Raw genomic sequence first — 18,278 nt, forward strand, 5'->3', positions numbered from 1 at the left:
TACTGCACGTTCAGGCCTCCGTCCCCAGCATCCAGATGAAAACCTATGTAGAACCAAAGGCTTGCGTTACTGAAATGGAAACCAATAATTCTCTGCGCAGGTTTCCATTCGCCATGCTGTTCTCTCTGGCACAGGTGCTGAAAACTAATAGAAGCCTGCTCAGAGGGAGGCCTTATCGGTTTCCATTTGAGTAATGGAAGCTTATGTTTCTGTCCAGATGGAACCTGGAGACGGAGGTCTCAACGGGGTGTGATCAGGCCCATGAAGGGAACCTGTGGGGGTGTTTATTTTGCCCTCACTGACAGCAGCATAAAGTAGCGACATACTGGTTTGGGTGCACTTATGGGCTAATCTCTTTTTTTAATAACTTACACATTGCTCCTGCAGCACCTACTAAGGCAGTACAGTTTATTCATGAGGTACTTGTCGCGACTGACAGTTTTCTAGCTATATACTGTAATTTTGGGAATACTGTCAATTGTGGAGGGAGCGAAAATCCTGAAGAAACTAGACCCATCTCTCGTTGGGCGTTGCAGGATCAACATGTAAGTTCTTTAAAAAGAAAAAAAACTGCATTACCCGATAAGTGACAGACTGCAGAAATCAACATGTCCATCACTACTTTATGCTGCTCACAGTGAGGGCAAAATGACAGATTCCCTTAAAGAGCTAAGGGAATAGAAGCTACAGCGCCCAACTATTTAGCAAATAGCTATTTTTTTTCCAGTTGACCTTAGTAAATTCCTAAGGGAGCTGTTGTATCCACTAAGATAACATTATCGCAGAATCTTCCATCTATTAGAATATAAGGAAGCTTTCAGGTTGGGGCTGATGGTTATAAAAGTACTTATGCTGCACATGGTAATCCTTGGGTTAACTTCACACCAGGAAGTGCAATATGGAGCCATGAATCGCAATCCCTTATCGAGCTCTCCACCATGTGAATTCCCCATGGATGCGAGCGGGTTTATGTCAAAACAGTCTCGCATCACAGCCACGGCAGAGGATTGTGGGGGTTTTCCCATTGTTTTCAATGGGGGACGCCGAATTCCGCGCACCTAGCATGTAGTATGATGCTGCCGTCGGCCCCTTTGAAAACAATGGGCGCTGCGATGCGAGAGTGTGCAGAAAGTTAGAACATGCTGTGATTTGTTTTCCTGCATCGCAGTGCCATGCAGGGAGACAACGCTCATAGGGTCCATATTTGCGTGTCTCGCAATGCACAAATCTCACACTATTTTCTTAGCCACATAAAGGCAGCTTAGGGAGCATTTAGATGTGGTGGTACTGGTGATGCAGTAAAAATTGCATCTGGTAATACATGCGGTTTTTGCAGCAAAGCTGCAACAAATCTGAGGCTTTAGGCCGGTCTCGCACGACTGGATTTGTACTGCGTAACGCGCGATCGGTGTCCACCTGGACTTTCTGCAGTAAAAAGACATTGAAAGGCACACGGTTTTGAATTTTCCTTCATACTCCCGGAAACTAATTGTGAATTCTGCAAGCGGAAGACAAATCGCAGCATGCTGCATTTTACCGTGGAATCTGCGCGGACAGCCCCATTGATGTCAATGAAGGCATTTAACCCAACACCCATATGCAGTTCAGATTGCTAAGTGACAGTGCGGGGAATGCAAATTAAAAAAAAAAAAGTACTGCGCATGGTCACCTGTGTGCCTCTACGGTCATCCGCAATACAGTTTAGTGGGGAATGCAGAGTCACCGGCCCGGCACACAGCCGGAATCCGACCCGTTCATGTGAGCCCAGCCTTAGAATATACTGTGGGCTTCTGTTGCGTGTTGATTTTATAAAATCCGATCCCTACAATGTGACTCTTAGCTGCACAAGGAGACTTGCTGTTTTTACCATTTGGTTTCTCCCGAACAGCAGGACTCCACATACGAGGAATCCATTAGACTTGTCAATCTTTGAACGAGGAAACAAGGCACAAAATCCAATTCTAGCCACTTAATCCTGTTGTGTTCGGTCTGCGCACTTTATAAGGCGGTCAGAAGCCGAGCGAATCAATCCGGCGTACGTGCCGCTAATTACCGTAACCACACTGTACTTTATTATAGGATGAGTTTCTGTAAGTTCTCTTTGGAAGAAGAGAACATGTTGGCAGTAAATCCGCTGCCCTTGAAAGTGGTGATCTACAATGATGTCCTCTACAGGTGAGATATTAGTCCAACGCAGACACTGGATTTCTACAAGAAGATACAATATAATGCGTTGTATAGCTTTTTACTATCTTTTTTTTCCTGTGGGAGGGGTGTTACAGCGTTCACAATGCAGTGTAAATAACGTGATACATTGAATATAACTGGCGATACAAAATTTATGCCATTTCTCTTAAGCTTCACTGCTTTTGCAGACTAATAATTTTTTTTCTTTGAAGAAAAGCATTTGTTTTCCTGTCACCCCATTCAAGGACCGTAACATAATCAATAAGATGAAGACATTACCAAACTTGTATAGTTTTTTTTTTCTTTTGTTTTATCGTTTTTGTACAATAAAAGCACGTTTAAAATTAAATATTTGCATCCGGCGTTCAAAAGTTAGCCATGTATTTATTTATTATTTCCACCAACACCTGTGTAAAATTTGAGTTTATAGCAGAGCCGGAGGCCGTTGTTGGGGCCCCCAGCTACTCTGGCAACACATTGATACCCTGTGATTGCATCTCAGGGTGGCTGATAGGTGAGGGTGACCGAGAAAGCCCACTTCTTCTTATACCATTATTCTTTGCGACATTGAAGGGGATAAACAACTGAGATAAGAGAATTTCTCCGATCCCTGCCATTGGGCCAAAAGACAGCTATTCTCTGAACCTGTCCATTGGACAGCTGAGCTCGCACTCCTCCCGGCACGGGACTCCTGTGCCAGACTAAACTCTTGTGCTGTAAAAACGCCTATGAGTAAGTTTAGAGCCCGTTAGTTACCGTCAATACACTATTTTTTTCAGGGAACGATCCTCCTTTTTTTTTTTTTTTTTAGCACATTACAGGTGGTTTTTCAACACTTGTTGATAAATATGGCAAGTGTTTCTAGTGACTACACACTTTCAGACAACCTACAAATTACTGTGTACACTATGCTAGAAGCTATAGTGTAGAGGCTGCCATTGCTGTCATGTGGTATAAGATCTGACCTAAGAAATCAAGCCAGTCGGTGCTCTTGTAGGCATTATATGCCCCTGTACATTGGCTCTGTAAGGTGAGGGGGTATTCAGTTATAAACTATTGGTGGTTTGTCTGCAGGACAGGCCATCAATAGAACATCAGTGGGGGTCTGCTGCTCAGGACCCGACTGCAGATGGGCAGGTTTTTGGGCTGCTGCTCCTATGCACTGAGATGATTTTTGCAGGGAGCAGACAGCCGTGTTCTAGCTGCAGTGACCAAGCTTGGTATTGCAGCAATTCCTTTCACTGGGAACATAGCTCCAGTTTCCAATGTGGTGGCTAGGCTTGGTATTGGAGGCAATCTTCTTCCTGCAGGAATCAGCTCAGTGCAGTAGTCCAGCAAACAGCTGATCAGTGGAGTTCCTGGGTGGCAGACCGCCACTACTCTACTATTATTGGCCTATGCAGTGGATCGGACATCAATAGTTTACAAGTGGACAACACCTTCTAACAGTGGTGGTTATAATGCATTGTTTGCACATGTTACAATTCGGCTGTAGGTACCGTGTCGTACTCTGCTTCATCCATAGCTTCATTGACTCTTCTTATTTTGTATCAGATTCATTTTGGATGGAACCAACTTGGTAGAAATTCACCCGGGGGACGGATCAGTTTTTATTTCTGAGAACAACTATATGGGAAAATATTTCAAACATTACTTCATGAAAGAAGATTCTAAACAGGTTGGTGGGGGATGAGGCCTCTATGTACTTAAACCTCTAGTCAAGTCATTCTATGTGCTTTAATATAAGAAAGTCCAACCAGGAACAATACGTAAACTTCACTTGCTAATTAAATGGTGATAATATAGACTATTGGCTTAATTCCCATTTAAGATGCCCAGGGCAAATGTCACCTGAGACACGGCTTCCTGAACCGTGAGCTTCCACCCCCAGTTATCGGGGAGACAACAATCTGTCTGGATTAGCAATGTAATGCACTTCTTTTGTCCTTATTTTAACGGGTTGTGGAGATAAATTTAAAGATAATTTGAGCAATCTTGTTCATTTAGTGTGGCCTGCCCCAGTAGGAAGAGGTAGACAAGGCCTGGTCTAAGTTTATATAAGATTTTGAATGAATGATAAGTGGTCTGGTGATAACATGAGCATGATAACACAGACGTCTTGTAGAGAAGTCCCAATGTCATCTTTTGACTTTCCGCCAAGTGTCCCAATATTTCTCTTTGCCTATCTTTCTTGTGTGCTATTAGATAGAAGACCGGCTGTATAGTGTGAGAGATCTCCCTCCAGACACTCCTCGAGCTCGGTACTCGGTGCGCACTGTTATATCCCAAGCCAGAAGGTCAGTATGTCTGCGCTGCTTGTGGAACTAACCAAAGGCCTATGTTGAACCAAGTGCTCAAACATACCAAGCATTAAGTGCATCTGTACCCATTATATATGGACAGGGCAGTTTCTAAGGAATTTGGCCAATAGTTCAAACATCAAAAATACCCCTCTCCTCCCCCATGCATACCTTAAATAATATTGGCATATTTTAGGGCAATGCAACTAAATATGTTTAGTCTGTTAGAACAATCTTCAAGACATTACAATTTTAAAAAGGCTCACATTTCTCAATTTACAGGGATTATCTGGGGGAAAAAAAATTCTAAAAAAAGTTATTAAGGCTGCGGTGAAAAAAAAGGCATAATTGCCTCACCCGATTTTTCCCCCACTGCTCCTATACATAATATCCATTTTCAGGAAAACTTATGCAGTGAATAATAGTTCGGATGCAAAGGCATCAGCTATCCCAAATACACAAGGTAGTCAGGGAAAACCAAGGTGGAGGTCCCATTGTGGGTTTTTAAATAGAGCTGAGCGAGTATACTCGCTAAGGGCAATTGCTCGAGCGAGCATTGCCCTTAGTGAGTACCTGCACACTCGGAAAAAAAGATTCGGCTGCCGGGCAGGGAGTGTCGGGGGAGAGCGGGGAGGAACGGAGGGGAGATCTCTCTCTTCCCCCCCCCTCCACCCCGCCCCCCGCTGACTGCCGCAACTCACTGCTCCCCCGCGCCGGCACCCGAACCTTGTCTCTCGAGCGGGCAGGTACTCGCTAAGGGCAATGCTCGAGCAATTGCCCTTAGCGAGTATGCTCACTCAGCTCTATTTTTAAACTTTTGTAGACACTTGTAGGCTTTTCTCTTACTTTTCGTACAGCTAATATTTCCCGGCAAACATCAGCCATAGATGAAATGAAGGCTGCTGTGATTCTTGATTGCCCACAGCAACCAAAGATTTTTCTTTTAGGTGGCTTTCATAAGAGTGTGGAGCCAGGCTACTTTCTCGTGGCCCACCGTGTAGATACTATGGTAGTAGGTGAGTGTTAGGCATAGCGTGTAGTTGCATAATTCGCCCACACACTAGGGCAGTAAACCACACCATATCGGTAGGGTCATTAGTGTATACGTTTGGATGTGTGTGATCTATATAAAAACACACTATAGTCAAACCTCTCCAGAAGACAACACACAGTCTTCAGTGAATCTTCACTGTATACATTCAATAAATCACAGAGGCAGTGAAAATCATTTTAAATTGTACAAATCAATCACTAAAAAAGCGAACTAAAAACTAACTTTTATTGATATTCTATTAACATAAAGTGGCGGACAAACTAATACATAAAGAACAGGATCATACAAGCACAATCGGGTTCATGGATGTTCACCCTAAACTTGTGCGTATGCTCCAATATACACTTTTCCTATGTAGAGTGAGGGTGTATAGTGCATGTAGAGAGGATTGTCACTGTCAGTCTGATAATAAAGGTGTCTAGTGTCCCTGTAAAGATAGATCAGCCTACTAAATAGATCCTTCCTAATCAGCATTCTATCTTGATCTGACAGCCATGCACCACGGCTGTTCGGTTAAGGCCCTTTTACACACAACGTTTATCGCTCAAAATTCGTTCAAATGATGTCTTTTGAGTGATAATTGTTGTGTGTAAATGCTACCATCGATAGCTTTTCGGCCGAACGATGATTTTTAGTTCAGCATTAAAACCATCCTTCGGCCAGCCAGCTGATGATGGGTATCGCACACTGTGATTCTCCATGGGAGCGCTGATAACATTGTTTTCAGCTGCTGTCCCACTGGAGAACAATAGAGCTGTATGAAGATAACAGACCATTTGCTGCAATCTGCATACAGCAAAGGGAGGCTCATTTGCATGTAAATGAAGCTACTAATAAGCATTAGTGCCCATTAGTAGCTATGCAAAATGATCCCTTAAAACTGTCACTCAATTATCTTTGCATGTAAATGGGGCTTACCTGCAAGGCAAATTAGACTCTCAGATAGTTCAATGGGCATTTTGCTGTTCCTATCAGTTTAGACAGCCAGCATTTAGGTTATGGCCATTGTTATTAGATGGCTACTGGCCTTTTCCTACTTTTACCTTGGGGGTTGTTGTTGGTGTTTACGGTCATAGACCGGGCTTGTGTGCCAATGTCTTCTTACTTTTTTTTTCTTGCAGGTTTTTGGAGTTTTGCTGTAAGCACAAGCTCTCCATAAATCCTCTCTCTCATACCTGTTGCTGGAAGACGGTACGGACCGCAGTGCATCATTTATTTATATATTTGAATAAGCAAATTTCCTGCTGCCATGCAAAACACTGGATCGAAAAGGCTAAATTTATTCTCAGCCTGAAGGTTATGGAAATATCCGAGGCGCTTGTATTTCAGCCTTGCAAACCTTCTAGGAGATGAATTGTATGAATGTGTGTATAAAGGATTGTGGCCAAACATGGCTCTCGGGCAGTGTTGTTTTTAATGCCACTTTTTCTAAAGCTCAAGTTTATGAACTGAGAATAATGTACTAAAGGGGTCTCCATAAAGGGTATATGCTTACAGTGGGCCAGCGGACCTCCTTAGGCTACGTATAATTTAATACAGTTGTTCTGCAATTAAAGGGGTTTCCCCATCAAAATAGGTTATCCCTCACTTACGGGAAAGGAACAACTTGCTGATCGGTGGCAGTCCAACCTCTAAAACCCACACCATCTCAAGAATGGCCTCCAGAGCGGCGGTCACACACGTGCACTGCCGCTTCATTTATTTCAGTTTTTTATAAACCAAATTAGCAGTGTTTGGCCGTGTGAGGTTTCTTCTGGTAATAGATCTTCTTTCAGAGGGCGAGGCAGTACATTGGAGGATTTCTCGATGATGACACTGGAGGTATTGGTGTACATCATATAGTGGAGGTGTAAAGGGATGCCCGTGTATCTCCTCACGTTTAGGGATATGCTCAGCACTCCATGTCCTCGAAGTTTCTACTTCAGTTCTCCACATCTATCATACTATACATAGCACTCTATGATTAATGGATGGAAATGCCGGCTGCCATGACACCTTCTGTGCCTTTTCTTCTTCTAGGGATCTGGGCCTGACTCCAGAGCTGTCGTTCCAGTGCTGCTTGAGCAATCTTTCATCCCAAGCCAGGGCAGATTTGCAGTCTATTCTAATAACACGGTGCTCGCGAGCTATCTGGATGGTGTCATTTTATACATGATTTGGAATTTCTCCAACTTTAATAGAAATGAAGAGGTAATGTGCGCGGTCCGGGCGTTCTTACATTGTAGATGGAGAGAAGCAATTTCTATTATCAGAATGCCTTTATGACTGGCGCAGTTTGGTAACGGGACAGGACAGCCTGCGGTAATTCAGGAGGAGGGTTCTGAAATGAAGGGCATGTTCACATGTAGTAGAATCAATGTGGATTTTCTGCCGTGGAAAATTTGTGTCGAATTACGCATCAATATTTGCACCTCTGGTGTGGTGTTTGATGTGGATCCACAGCAGACTTCACCCCTTCAGTTGAAAAAGTGAAATAAACTGCAAATCCATGGCAAAATCCACAATGTGTGAATGTAGCCTAAAACAAAAACTCTTTGCCCTTGGCAACCAATCGCAGCACAGCTTTCATTTCATATGTTCTTGAAGAATGAAAGCTGCTCAGTGTGTGGTTGTTCTGCTCCTATATCATCCATTGGGTCTCTTACTATGCTAGAACCAAGTGTTGGACTGTCGGGTTAAAGTAATTTTCCTGTACCATCATAGTTGACAAGGCGTCCTACAGTTTGTGCATCGGTCTAGCGGAGACCTCTTCCACATATGACCTCCTGTTTTATAGATCTTTCCAATCTAGGATTATAATCCTGGTAAATAAAGTCGGGTCGTTTTAACATACGGGGAAGTCATGAAGAACTTCTTCTTAGGCTAGATTCACATTGATGTATTGCAAGTTGTGCTCAAGAAACTGGCGCAACTCACATTGGACAGCATAGTGACACCTGTCTGTGTGCCATCCGATTGGTATGGACGCCGCACGTTGAATGTCCTAGTCTTGTCTGACAGCGAATGAGAACAGGACTTGCGCCAGTTGTTCCTATGAAAAATTGCTCATGGGTATAGACCCGCTGTTATAGGGGCCAGGGGATGATGATGGAATAAATGGATAGAACACCGCCCCAAAACACAGCTGTGTCAATTGGCACTTGGGCTATGTTCACACGGGGCAGAATAGCTGAGGGTCCGCATAGTAGCAGCAAAGTGGATGAGGTCTTCAAAATCTTGTCCTCGTGCTGTAGAAATTGACCTGCGGATTGTACTGTGGAGCCATCTCTTCAAATGAGGGGATGATTTCCACCCCAAATTCTGGTTGTGGTTTGTTGTGGATTTAGGGCTTCGCCTTTACTGCGGCATGTGTGCTGCAGACACCCTGCGACATATTCCAGCCCGTGTGAAGATGGCCTTTGATTGCTATTACTTATCTGTATCAATCATAAGTTATCTTAACTACTTCCTGACTGGAGGACGTATTACCTCACCTCCCCTTTCTTATCATGGGATACCTTGATGCTTATAGTCTATGGACAACTAGTTAAAATTTTATAATGGTGGTATTTATCTGTATTGTAAATTGTATCCTTCTATTAACTACTTCCTGACCAAAGGAAATACACCCCATTCCTTATCAAGCATGGAACGCTTCGATGTTTAGTCTATGGGCAGTCATGAACTGGCTAAAGTGACTCAAAAGGGTGCGTTTTATGTGTGGTACGTTTTCTGCAACAAATCTGCAACGTCACGGATTTCACCCCTTCAATTGACTGTTTTAGTGCAGATTTTGAAGTTGATTTTGGTGCAGGTTTGCTGTTGAAAATCTGCAGCAAATCTGCCATGTGTGCATGCATCCTAAGGCCTTATGCAGATGGCTGTGCTTTCTCTATATAGTCTATGAGGCTGTAAGTGAGTGTTTTTTCATACAGATGGTTCGTGTAAGCAAACAACTGCTGCATGTCCTATTCTCATCCGTTTCCTAGGTAAGGATAATGCTTGCAGTGTTCACTGTCGCTTCAGATCAGGCGGGTGTTGATGCGCTGTCTGATGTAAGTTGCGCCTGAGATCCTCACGTACAACCTGCATACGGCAGTCTGCCCTAATGTTAGATATATGTATAACTGTTCCATGTATTCTACAGCTGTCTCTTAGAATAGCAGCCATTGTTGTTTCTTCCTTCAGTGCCCAGACGGCACCAGTTTACAGAAGTCGTCCCGTACTGCAGAACATGAACAGTTTGGTTGGTGCTGTTTGCGCTTTCCAGATGGATCCTCAAAACTGCTAGAAATGGAGGATCCTGGAGACTATGCGAGGTGTGACTATTTAATGATATGTTTGTTAGTCCTTTTCTTGCATAGGTTCATTGAAAACCGTGATGGGAATAAGCTTGTGTATTTTGGCACACTGTGAAACGTTTGAACCTCTGAAGGACCAGGCTGTCTTGTACCTTAAGGACCAGAGCCTTTTTAGGGATTTTACCCATGTGGTGGTTTAACTGCCCTAAATTATTTTCCTTCAGCCACCAAAATTACTTTTGCTGCGTTTTTTTTTCTTTCGTGACACAGGGCTATTTTTTGTTTTGTTTTGTTTTGTTTTTACTGACTTTTTTTCCCGTGTTTTTTAGTTTTATTGGTGGCAAAAAGCTAAGAAAATGTATTTTTTAAATTAGTATATATATGCTGAAATAAAGTATGGGAATGGGTTCCTCGTTTTGATATATCAGGGGATCCCGGCAGTCATGTGACTTCTGCGTAGCATAGTGGAAGTTATGCTTCCACTTTCACTTCTTAGTACATAGCACTCATTGAGTGTTGTGTACTCGGTAAAGAAGGCAGAAGGGGTTAAACACTCCTGTCTTCACCTTCGGGTTCTAAGCTGTGACTAACAGCTGACAACCCGACCTGCTTCTGATTGATTGCAGAAGCAGGGGCTTTAATCCCCCCCCCCCCCCCGCCGTATTTTTACGATCGGCTGGGATTATAGCCCAGGACTAAGCACCATAAAGTTACTGTGCTTGGTCCTTTAATGGGTTAAAGAGCTTCTAGGTGCTTATAATGCATAGGTCTTGTTCATCCAGAACAACTCCTCCCTGTTTGTAGATTGTAGTATTAGAGAAGGGGACCTGACAAGGCACATGGATGTGGATAATCCTGAGTGGCTGACCCCTTTTAACCCTTTCCAATCCAATTTCTATCCTGGTTTTCCTAGGGGGCTTACTCTTTTTCCGCCATTATACAACAGAGCTATTTGCTGGCTAAAGCCAGTACTGCATGAGGTGACACGTTGGATAGGCTCCGACAAGAGAGGCTGGCAATATACAGTAAGAGAACCCTGACGGACATCTTCCAACATCAGAGCTGTACAGTCTTAAATCATAATGTCTTCAGAGGTCAGACAGTGGATTGGAAAGGGTTAAACAATAACTGCAAGTCCTTTTACGATTTGATCAACAGGAAAAAAGTGAACTTCTGCTTGGACCACTTTATAAATACCTTCTTATAGGGTTACATTATCTACCTTCCCCATCATAGTGGTATGTAAACTCCTGCTCTCATTTCTGATCATACTAATAACAGGTCAACTTTGACTGTTTGTTTTACTTTTATTGTATGCTTATCACTACTGTAATCACTGTGTCCTCTCTCTCTCTCTCTCTGTAGCTATATCAGAACTGCAGTGGCCTGGTGTAGATGGCTGGATGAGAAGTCTTTGGGAAAAATGCTGACCCCCATTACTACCGAAACTGACATCCTGAAGGGATTTGGGTGGGTGGCTTTTTTTTTCCTTCCTCCCCTACTCCTCTCTCCATGTGTCAGACTTCCTCTTCCATGACTCAACAAGTTTTCTCAAACCTAACAGGTTCTCCTTACTAACTTGCTGCTGTTTGCACCCTGTTACATGTTTTTAAGTTCTAATTTTTCAGGTGGTTTTCCCCATTTTTCTGCTGCCCTGTTTTCATTTCAATTTCAGGCACAGGGCATGCAGCAAGCCTAGAATTCTGCCTGTAGTTCACTTCCCTGTATTCCCTTTCCCTCACTTCCCATGCTGCATTGCGCTCTCTGTGGTCCAATCAGCAGGGAGGCAGTATCGTAAAGTCCACCCCTATTCTTTCAAAGGATGATTCAGAGACATTCTGGCCAAATGGTGAGTAAGCCCAATATAATGTGCAGGAGAGGCAAAGACTGTGGAGATTGCAGGCACTGTGTCTGCAGATATGTCAGCCTGTGAAGTTAGCCCCTCCCCCACACCCTAGCCTCTCAGTACGTATAGAAGCTCGGTACCTAACAGACTGGATAGCAGAGATGCTGGCAGGGAAACTCCTAGTGACAGCCACTTAAAACTTGATTTACAGTGGCAAAGCAACAAAATTTTAATGCAAGTTTATTACAAGATTGATGAGACATACAGACTGTTAGATAATTTGTCTGAAAAGTTAGTGCCCCTTTAAGAGATAACTGATAAGTGTCAGTTCACGGGGGTCCCACAGTTGGCCGCTGTTGAGTAGAGCAGTGGTCAAATATGTGCTGTGCGACTCGCGAAGAAACGTCTGTGGATAGGTGTTTAAGTCGGGATTTTGGGACAACCCTTTTAATTCATATATTTCTCTAGAAACAAGGAACCATCCATTTTTTATTATACTTTGGTTCTAAACTCTTACACTTTCCTTATACCAGTACATAGACTCCTGTCTGCGTAGTAGAATGGTATAGCCTAAATATTGGTAATGCATCCCTGAGTTAACCCAGTAGCTCTTTAACATGGTGACCCACATGGTGTATGGGGAAAAAAATCACAGAAAGAGAAACATAAAAAGCAGACAAAAAATCACTGTAAGTGGCCATATACTTACGGATACAAGAGGGCAGGCATATACACCACATCCCCAAAGATGCAGACAGTCATACTGCTAAATGGAGGAGCAAATTACACATGTGAGGACACTGATGAGCAGCCACTCACAAACCCTCCTTATACTGAGGGGGCGGCTGCAGGCTGTCAGACCACATGATACGTGTAGTGCACCACGCAGGCTTACAACCTCTTAATGACGTCATATTTGAATCCAGCGGGTTGCACTTGCACCCTGGGCTCCCCCAACATTCAAAACCGCACTGCATGTTTCTTGTAAATCCTGATAGATACGAGGTATTACTTAATATTTTGGCCAAAATAGGTGAGCTCAGAAGCCATCGACAAGGGTCCTTGTTTTATTGTAGTTCCCTAAACTAACATAAGTTAAACTATAGGTGTAAAGAATTAGATTTTTTTTTCTGTTCTTCTATTTTATGATCTTCCTTGTGTGTACCAGTTTCCACTGTATTCTATATGTATGGTAGAAATGATCACTTCAACTGGCTGAGCAGAATGTTTAACAAGTTGGCAGAAGAGACCGACTGCAGGACTTGTAGTTAGTGGTGTTTTTTTAATTGCCTCTTAAAATTCTGGAAAGAGGATTGATGAGTGTTAATGTGAGTTTTAGGGCATGTTCACACGGGGTAGTGGATTTTCTGTGCGAATTAGAGTAGCAGCAAAGTGGAGGAGGTCTTTAAAATCTCTACCACATGCTGCGGAAAAGTCAGCATAAAAACCCTGTGGAAATTGACATGCGGTGCAGAATTTAAATCCGTAGCATGTCCCTTTTTAGCACCAGCTTCTCAATGAGGGGGTGAATTCCACACCAAAATCTTGTGATGTGGACTGTGATTGCTTTTTTGTTCTTGTGTGGTTAGCAATATATGAGTTGGTTTGTTGCTCTGTGGAGATAGATTTTTTTATTTTATACATTTATATAGCGCATACATATTCTGCGGCGCTGTACATCACTTGATTTCCCCATTGGGGCTTACAGTCTAAGTTCACCTATTAGTATTTTTCTTTTGGAGTGTAGGAAAAAACCCACACAAACACATGGGGAGGGGGGGCGACATATACCTCCATGCAGATGTTGTCCCTGGTGGGATTTGAACTCAGGAGGCAACAGTGCTAACCGCTTAGTCACCGTGCTGTCCTGTATATGAATCATGTACATCCAGTTCTTCTTTTCCCTTCTGTAGGACGGTGGCACGCGAACTTGAAAAGATTCAGAGGTTTAACTGTATCCTTTAAAGCGGCTTTTTTACCTATCGGTGTGGAAATGCATGGTGTCCTTGTTCAGGGGCAATACCTTGTGAATATGGGACAAACCTGGAGTTCTGTGACCAGATAAGTTACCGGCAGGTAGTAGAACTGTGAGATGACTACTGATAATGTAGTACATTATTCCTGGTGCAGAACACATCTATGAAGTGGAAGGGGAAGTTCTAGGTTAACCATTGATTCACAAATGGAGTTCCCTGCTCTTCTTTGTATAAAGGGCATCTGCTGCAGCTACTATGCACATAAGAAGATATTGAACAATATAATGTATCACACACTGCCACTGCTGCAGAACCTCAAAAAAAGGAAAGTGTCAAGCCAATCAGTGATTCACGTGAAGCTCTCTTTCCCCTTGTAGGAAGATCCTGCCACAACTAGGATCTGGAATGCAGAACGGCTCTATAATAATTCACCACTCTGACCTTGCCAATAATACCAGCAGCCACCAAGCACCTGCTCATAACATAGCAGCAGTCACACTATGGGAACTGCAGTAACATAAAGAATGAGTTGCTGTACATGTGGAATTTACTGCAGAGTTCACCCTTTGCATTGCTATAGGTGAGGTCCACTGCGAAATCCCGTGGTATATTAGTAGGGCTCCAGCCTAAAGCTAAAGGGCCACAATACAGAAGAGCACTGAGGGTTCTCCGAGACCAATGAATAGTGAGCCTGACTGTTGAAAATGTTAGTCACTTTGGGTAAACTTTTTATTTTCCCAGCGTGCATTTGCCATACAGAGCCCGCTCCACCGCACCAGTAGCCCCCCATGCTGTGATCACATGGTGCCAATGATTACCAGGGCTTAATTTGGGAATATGAAGTACCGTATATACTCGAGTATTAGCCGACCCGAGTATAAGCCGAGACAATAAGTTTCACCACTAAAAACTGGGAAAACTTATTGACTCGAGTATAAGCTGAGCTATACTCGAGTATATACTAGGCTAAAAAAAACCCCTCCATACTCCCCTCCCAGACGGCGTCCGTGTGACAAGCTGCTTTAATTCTCCCCGCTGTCATCCCCCGACGTTCTCTCTGCTTGGCTCTGTCAATGCTGTGAAAGTAAGCGCTGTGATTGGATTGAGCGCCAGCCAATCACAGCTGGCGCTCAATCTAATCACGGCGCTTATTTACACAGCACTGACGGCAGGGGATATTAAAGCCGAGCAGGGAGATGACAGCGGGGAGAATTCTAAAGTAGCTTGATTGGCTGTGAATGATCGAGCACCGGCTGTGATTGGCTGATGCTCGATCCAATCACAGCTCTTACTTACACAGCGCTAACGGTGGGGGATGACAGAGTGCTGAGCAAAGAAGACGGCGGGGAATGACAGTGGAGAGAATTCAAGCAGCCTACCGCACTGCCGCCGGAGACACAGACGCCGGCTGGGAGGTGAGTATGGAGTTGTTTTGGTTTTTTTTTGCTTTTTTTTTAAAGCCTTCCCTGACTCGCGTATAAGCCGAGCGGGGGCTTTTTCAGCATAAAAAAGTGTGCTGAAAAACTAGGCTCATACTCGAGTATATACAGTATAGCATATACTGCAATGTTGAAATATTGGAAAAGCTGTGAAATGATTGCAAGTTCAAGTTTTCCATGGAGACTGAAAAAAAAATTGTAAAATTGAAATAAAAAAACCCCCATAAATTTATCAAAAAGTCACGTGTACTCAAAAATGTTAGCAATAAAAACTAGAGCTCGCCCCACAAAAAAAGCCCTTACACCCCCATTATCGTAAGAATACAAAGTTATGAAGATCTAAATATGACAAAAAGCATTTTTCTTTTTAATAAATGATTTTTATTTATTTTTCAGTAGTAAAACATTTTAAAAATGTGCCGTATTGGTGCAGACTCATAGAACAAAGTTAACATGTTCTATTTACCACATGATGCCTGCTGCATTTTTTTTCCCATTTCAAGCCACTTAAAAATGTACCATTTTATAATGCATCACATGGTTCATTAGATGGCACCATTGGGAAAAAAAAAATACAACTTGTCCCTCAAAAAAAAACCTCATGGCTATGTCATAGGAAAAATGAATGTTATAGCTCTTGAAACCTGGGAATGAAAAACCAAAAAACAGCTGCCAATTTAAGGGTTAATATACTTATTTGTTGATGAGAGACTTGTTTCTGTTCACCCCCTACATTATTTCCACTGAGTCTAGCTGAATTGTACAGGGTCTTCTGTTTGGACTGTAAGTCCCTTTCTCTATTCATTCTTTTGAGAGCCGCCATGTGAGTCACATAGAAATGACTAGAGACTGTGACTTCCCAGGGTGGAAGGATTCCGCTCGGTACGGCAGAGGTTGCATGAAGCATTTGGGGACTCGACCACAATGGGTCTCGTCAATGAAGCAGTGGATAAGTACATCATCTGCCCTAGTAGGCACTATATGGTAATTGTACCCTTGGGAAATGTAAATGTTTCCCCCACCCCACTAATGGCTTCAGAAACTGCCATAGCTGATACATGTGGACAAATTATGTCCAGGCTCCACACGTAGGCTGTGCCCAACAGCCATGGAGTTGTCCTTTTTTGTTTGTTTTTTCACTTACTAGATCATTACGGCATCTTCAGTTTTATCCTTAATGCAAACCTTCAGTTCTTACGGCGAACGTCAGCCAACAAAGTCCCAGAAAAGATATTAAACTTCCCAGCGGGCTGGATAGCGCTGATGATGTGACAGACGGAATCGGGGACATGGATATACAGTCTGTTCTGGAGAAGACATCAAAAGCCATACAAGATATTGACTTACTGCTTTCCTCCAGAAAGTAATAACTGCAGAAGAGGAGTCCTGTGGAGAAGCAGATTTATATACATGTAGCAGAGGCAGTGGTATAAATCACATCCGCCGCGTCTCAGCCCCTCTGACAGCGTATTTCATTCCTGCGTCTAATCATGACATGAGCTAATTAAATGCAGATTTTCAGAGTACAAGGTGAAGCTTTGCCGTATTCTTATTCCACAAGATGAGTATTTGTAGTACACTGCCTAACAAGATAGCTGCATACACCACATCATCCTTGTACATCCGCTGGATGCATGGCTAGAATGGAGACTTGTTCACACTTGGCAAGTTTCATAGTTTCTGAATGTGGTTAATATCAGAAATCTATGATCTATTCTGGAAATCCTATTAGAGAATGCAACCCTACCCCAATCATCTCTAAAGACCTGCACCATCAACAACTGTTGGATGAACATTTGTTTGCCCAGCTCCCTTATACCCATGAATATTCAGCTCTTTTCCCTGACGTCCTCCATCGGGGGGGGGGGGGGGGGGGGATTTGAGTTGCCTCCATACACATTAGCTCTGCTGTTAAAGGGGTTGTCAATAGTAGGAAAACATGGCTGCTCTTGTCCACAGAGTGCCACCCTTGTCCATAGGGTTGTGCACTACCAGATACAACCCACAGACAAAGGTACAACAGTGTTTCGAAGAAAGCAGCCATGCTTTAACAACCCTGGAAAACCAATTTAAAGACTAGTTTGGGAAAACTAAACTCTGGGGGGTCTTAAAATGACCCTCCAGTTTTAGGACAAAGTTCTGTTCCAGAATAGGAGGGTATTACCTCGCCCATCCCCCCTCTCCACCAGTTTTTGGTTTGGGGCAGCCAAGATGGCTGCTGCCATGCTTAGCCCACCTATAATGTTAGGATTAGCAATGCATTTTAACTGTTCAGTGATTTGGCTTGCCCTGGTCATGTGATCAACGCTGGCCAATCACAGAGCAGTGCACAGTGTAGTTGGAAAATGGTAGTAGGCCATCTTTGCCACCCGGGAACCAGAGCAACAGCCAAGAATGTCAAGAGAACAGGTAATTAACCCCCTTCACCCTCCGATCCTGGTACAAAAATTTGTCCTGAAACAGGAGGGTCGCTTTAAGTTTTTTCTACTGTGGTTTAAAGGAGTCCTGACACAAGCGCATCCTACTTCATGTTTTTGACATTTTAGAGACTCCTAGCAGCTTCCGAAAGTGCCCACCAAAGGATTAAAAAGTGCCTGCTTTAGGCTTCCTTCAGTTTTTTGTGTTTTGTTTTTTTTTTTCCTGGCAATTTTATGATAGGAAAAACAAGATGTCATTTTGGGTTTGTGACAGTGTTTGTGTTTTTCAGTTGTTTTTTTAAAATTTCCTACAGTGAGGATAACACCTGAAAAAAAAAAGTTACAGCATGCTGTAATTTTGAAAAATCATAATGGACCCCCAAGAAAACACACCAAAAGTGAGAAACGCCACAAAAAAAAAAATGTTTGTATGGCTGTTCAGATTTTACTGTGGACCCAATACGAACCCACCCCGATCCCCAGAGAATACCTGCACGAAAAGGGTTATGTTCTTGCAAGACATTGGTCTTGGGTCCCCTTCACATGTGTGTTTGCGAATGTAAAATTTGCACACATGATATGTAGTGAATAGCACCTATAGATTTCAATGGGTTTGCTCATGTGCGTATCTTGCCTATGCATTTCAGGAACACACAAAAGACTGCAGCACGCTCTATTTTCCTACGCTTTTGCATGCCCCAAGTCCTTGCCTGACCTGTCTTTTTCCCTCCTGCTCTTCATTGATTAACCTAATTGATGTTAGTTCAGACCCGTTTTGT

At 43.2% G+C, this 18,278-nt stretch overlaps 1 protein-coding gene across 2 annotated transcripts in view; it reads left to right on the forward strand.

Moving 5' to 3' along the window:
• C5H5orf34 (chromosome 5 C5orf34 homolog) overlaps positions 1 to 16,611 on the forward strand; it is a 31,293-nt gene extending 14,682 nt beyond the window's left edge. The window contains exons 4-12 of one of the 2 annotated variants that reach the window (XM_066602746.1): positions 2,080 to 2,175; positions 3,742 to 3,865; positions 4,393 to 4,484; positions 6,663 to 6,732; positions 7,561 to 7,731; positions 9,709 to 9,839; positions 11,187 to 11,291; positions 13,581 to 13,621; positions 16,274 to 16,611. In XM_066602746.1, coding sequence (XP_066458843.1) covers positions 2,080 to 2,175; positions 3,742 to 3,865; positions 4,393 to 4,484; positions 6,663 to 6,732; positions 7,561 to 7,731; positions 9,709 to 9,839; positions 11,187 to 11,291; positions 13,581 to 13,621; positions 16,274 to 16,449 — 1,006 coding nt within the window. In that variant the 3' untranslated portion in view covers positions 16,450 to 16,611. The remainder of the gene's footprint in view (positions 1 to 2,079; positions 2,176 to 3,741; positions 3,866 to 4,392; positions 4,485 to 6,662; positions 6,733 to 7,560; positions 7,732 to 9,708; positions 9,840 to 11,186; positions 11,292 to 13,580; positions 13,622 to 16,273) is intronic. The other variant, XM_066602747.1, reaches the window with a different exon arrangement.
• Positions 16,612 to 18,278: the final 1,667 nt, after the last annotated feature.

The sequence above is a fragment of the Eleutherodactylus coqui genome, chromosome 5, assembly GCF_035609145.1.
Source record: "Eleutherodactylus coqui strain aEleCoq1 chromosome 5, aEleCoq1.hap1, whole genome shotgun sequence".
Classification (NCBI taxonomy): Eukaryota; Metazoa; Chordata; class Amphibia; order Anura; family Eleutherodactylidae; genus Eleutherodactylus; species Eleutherodactylus coqui.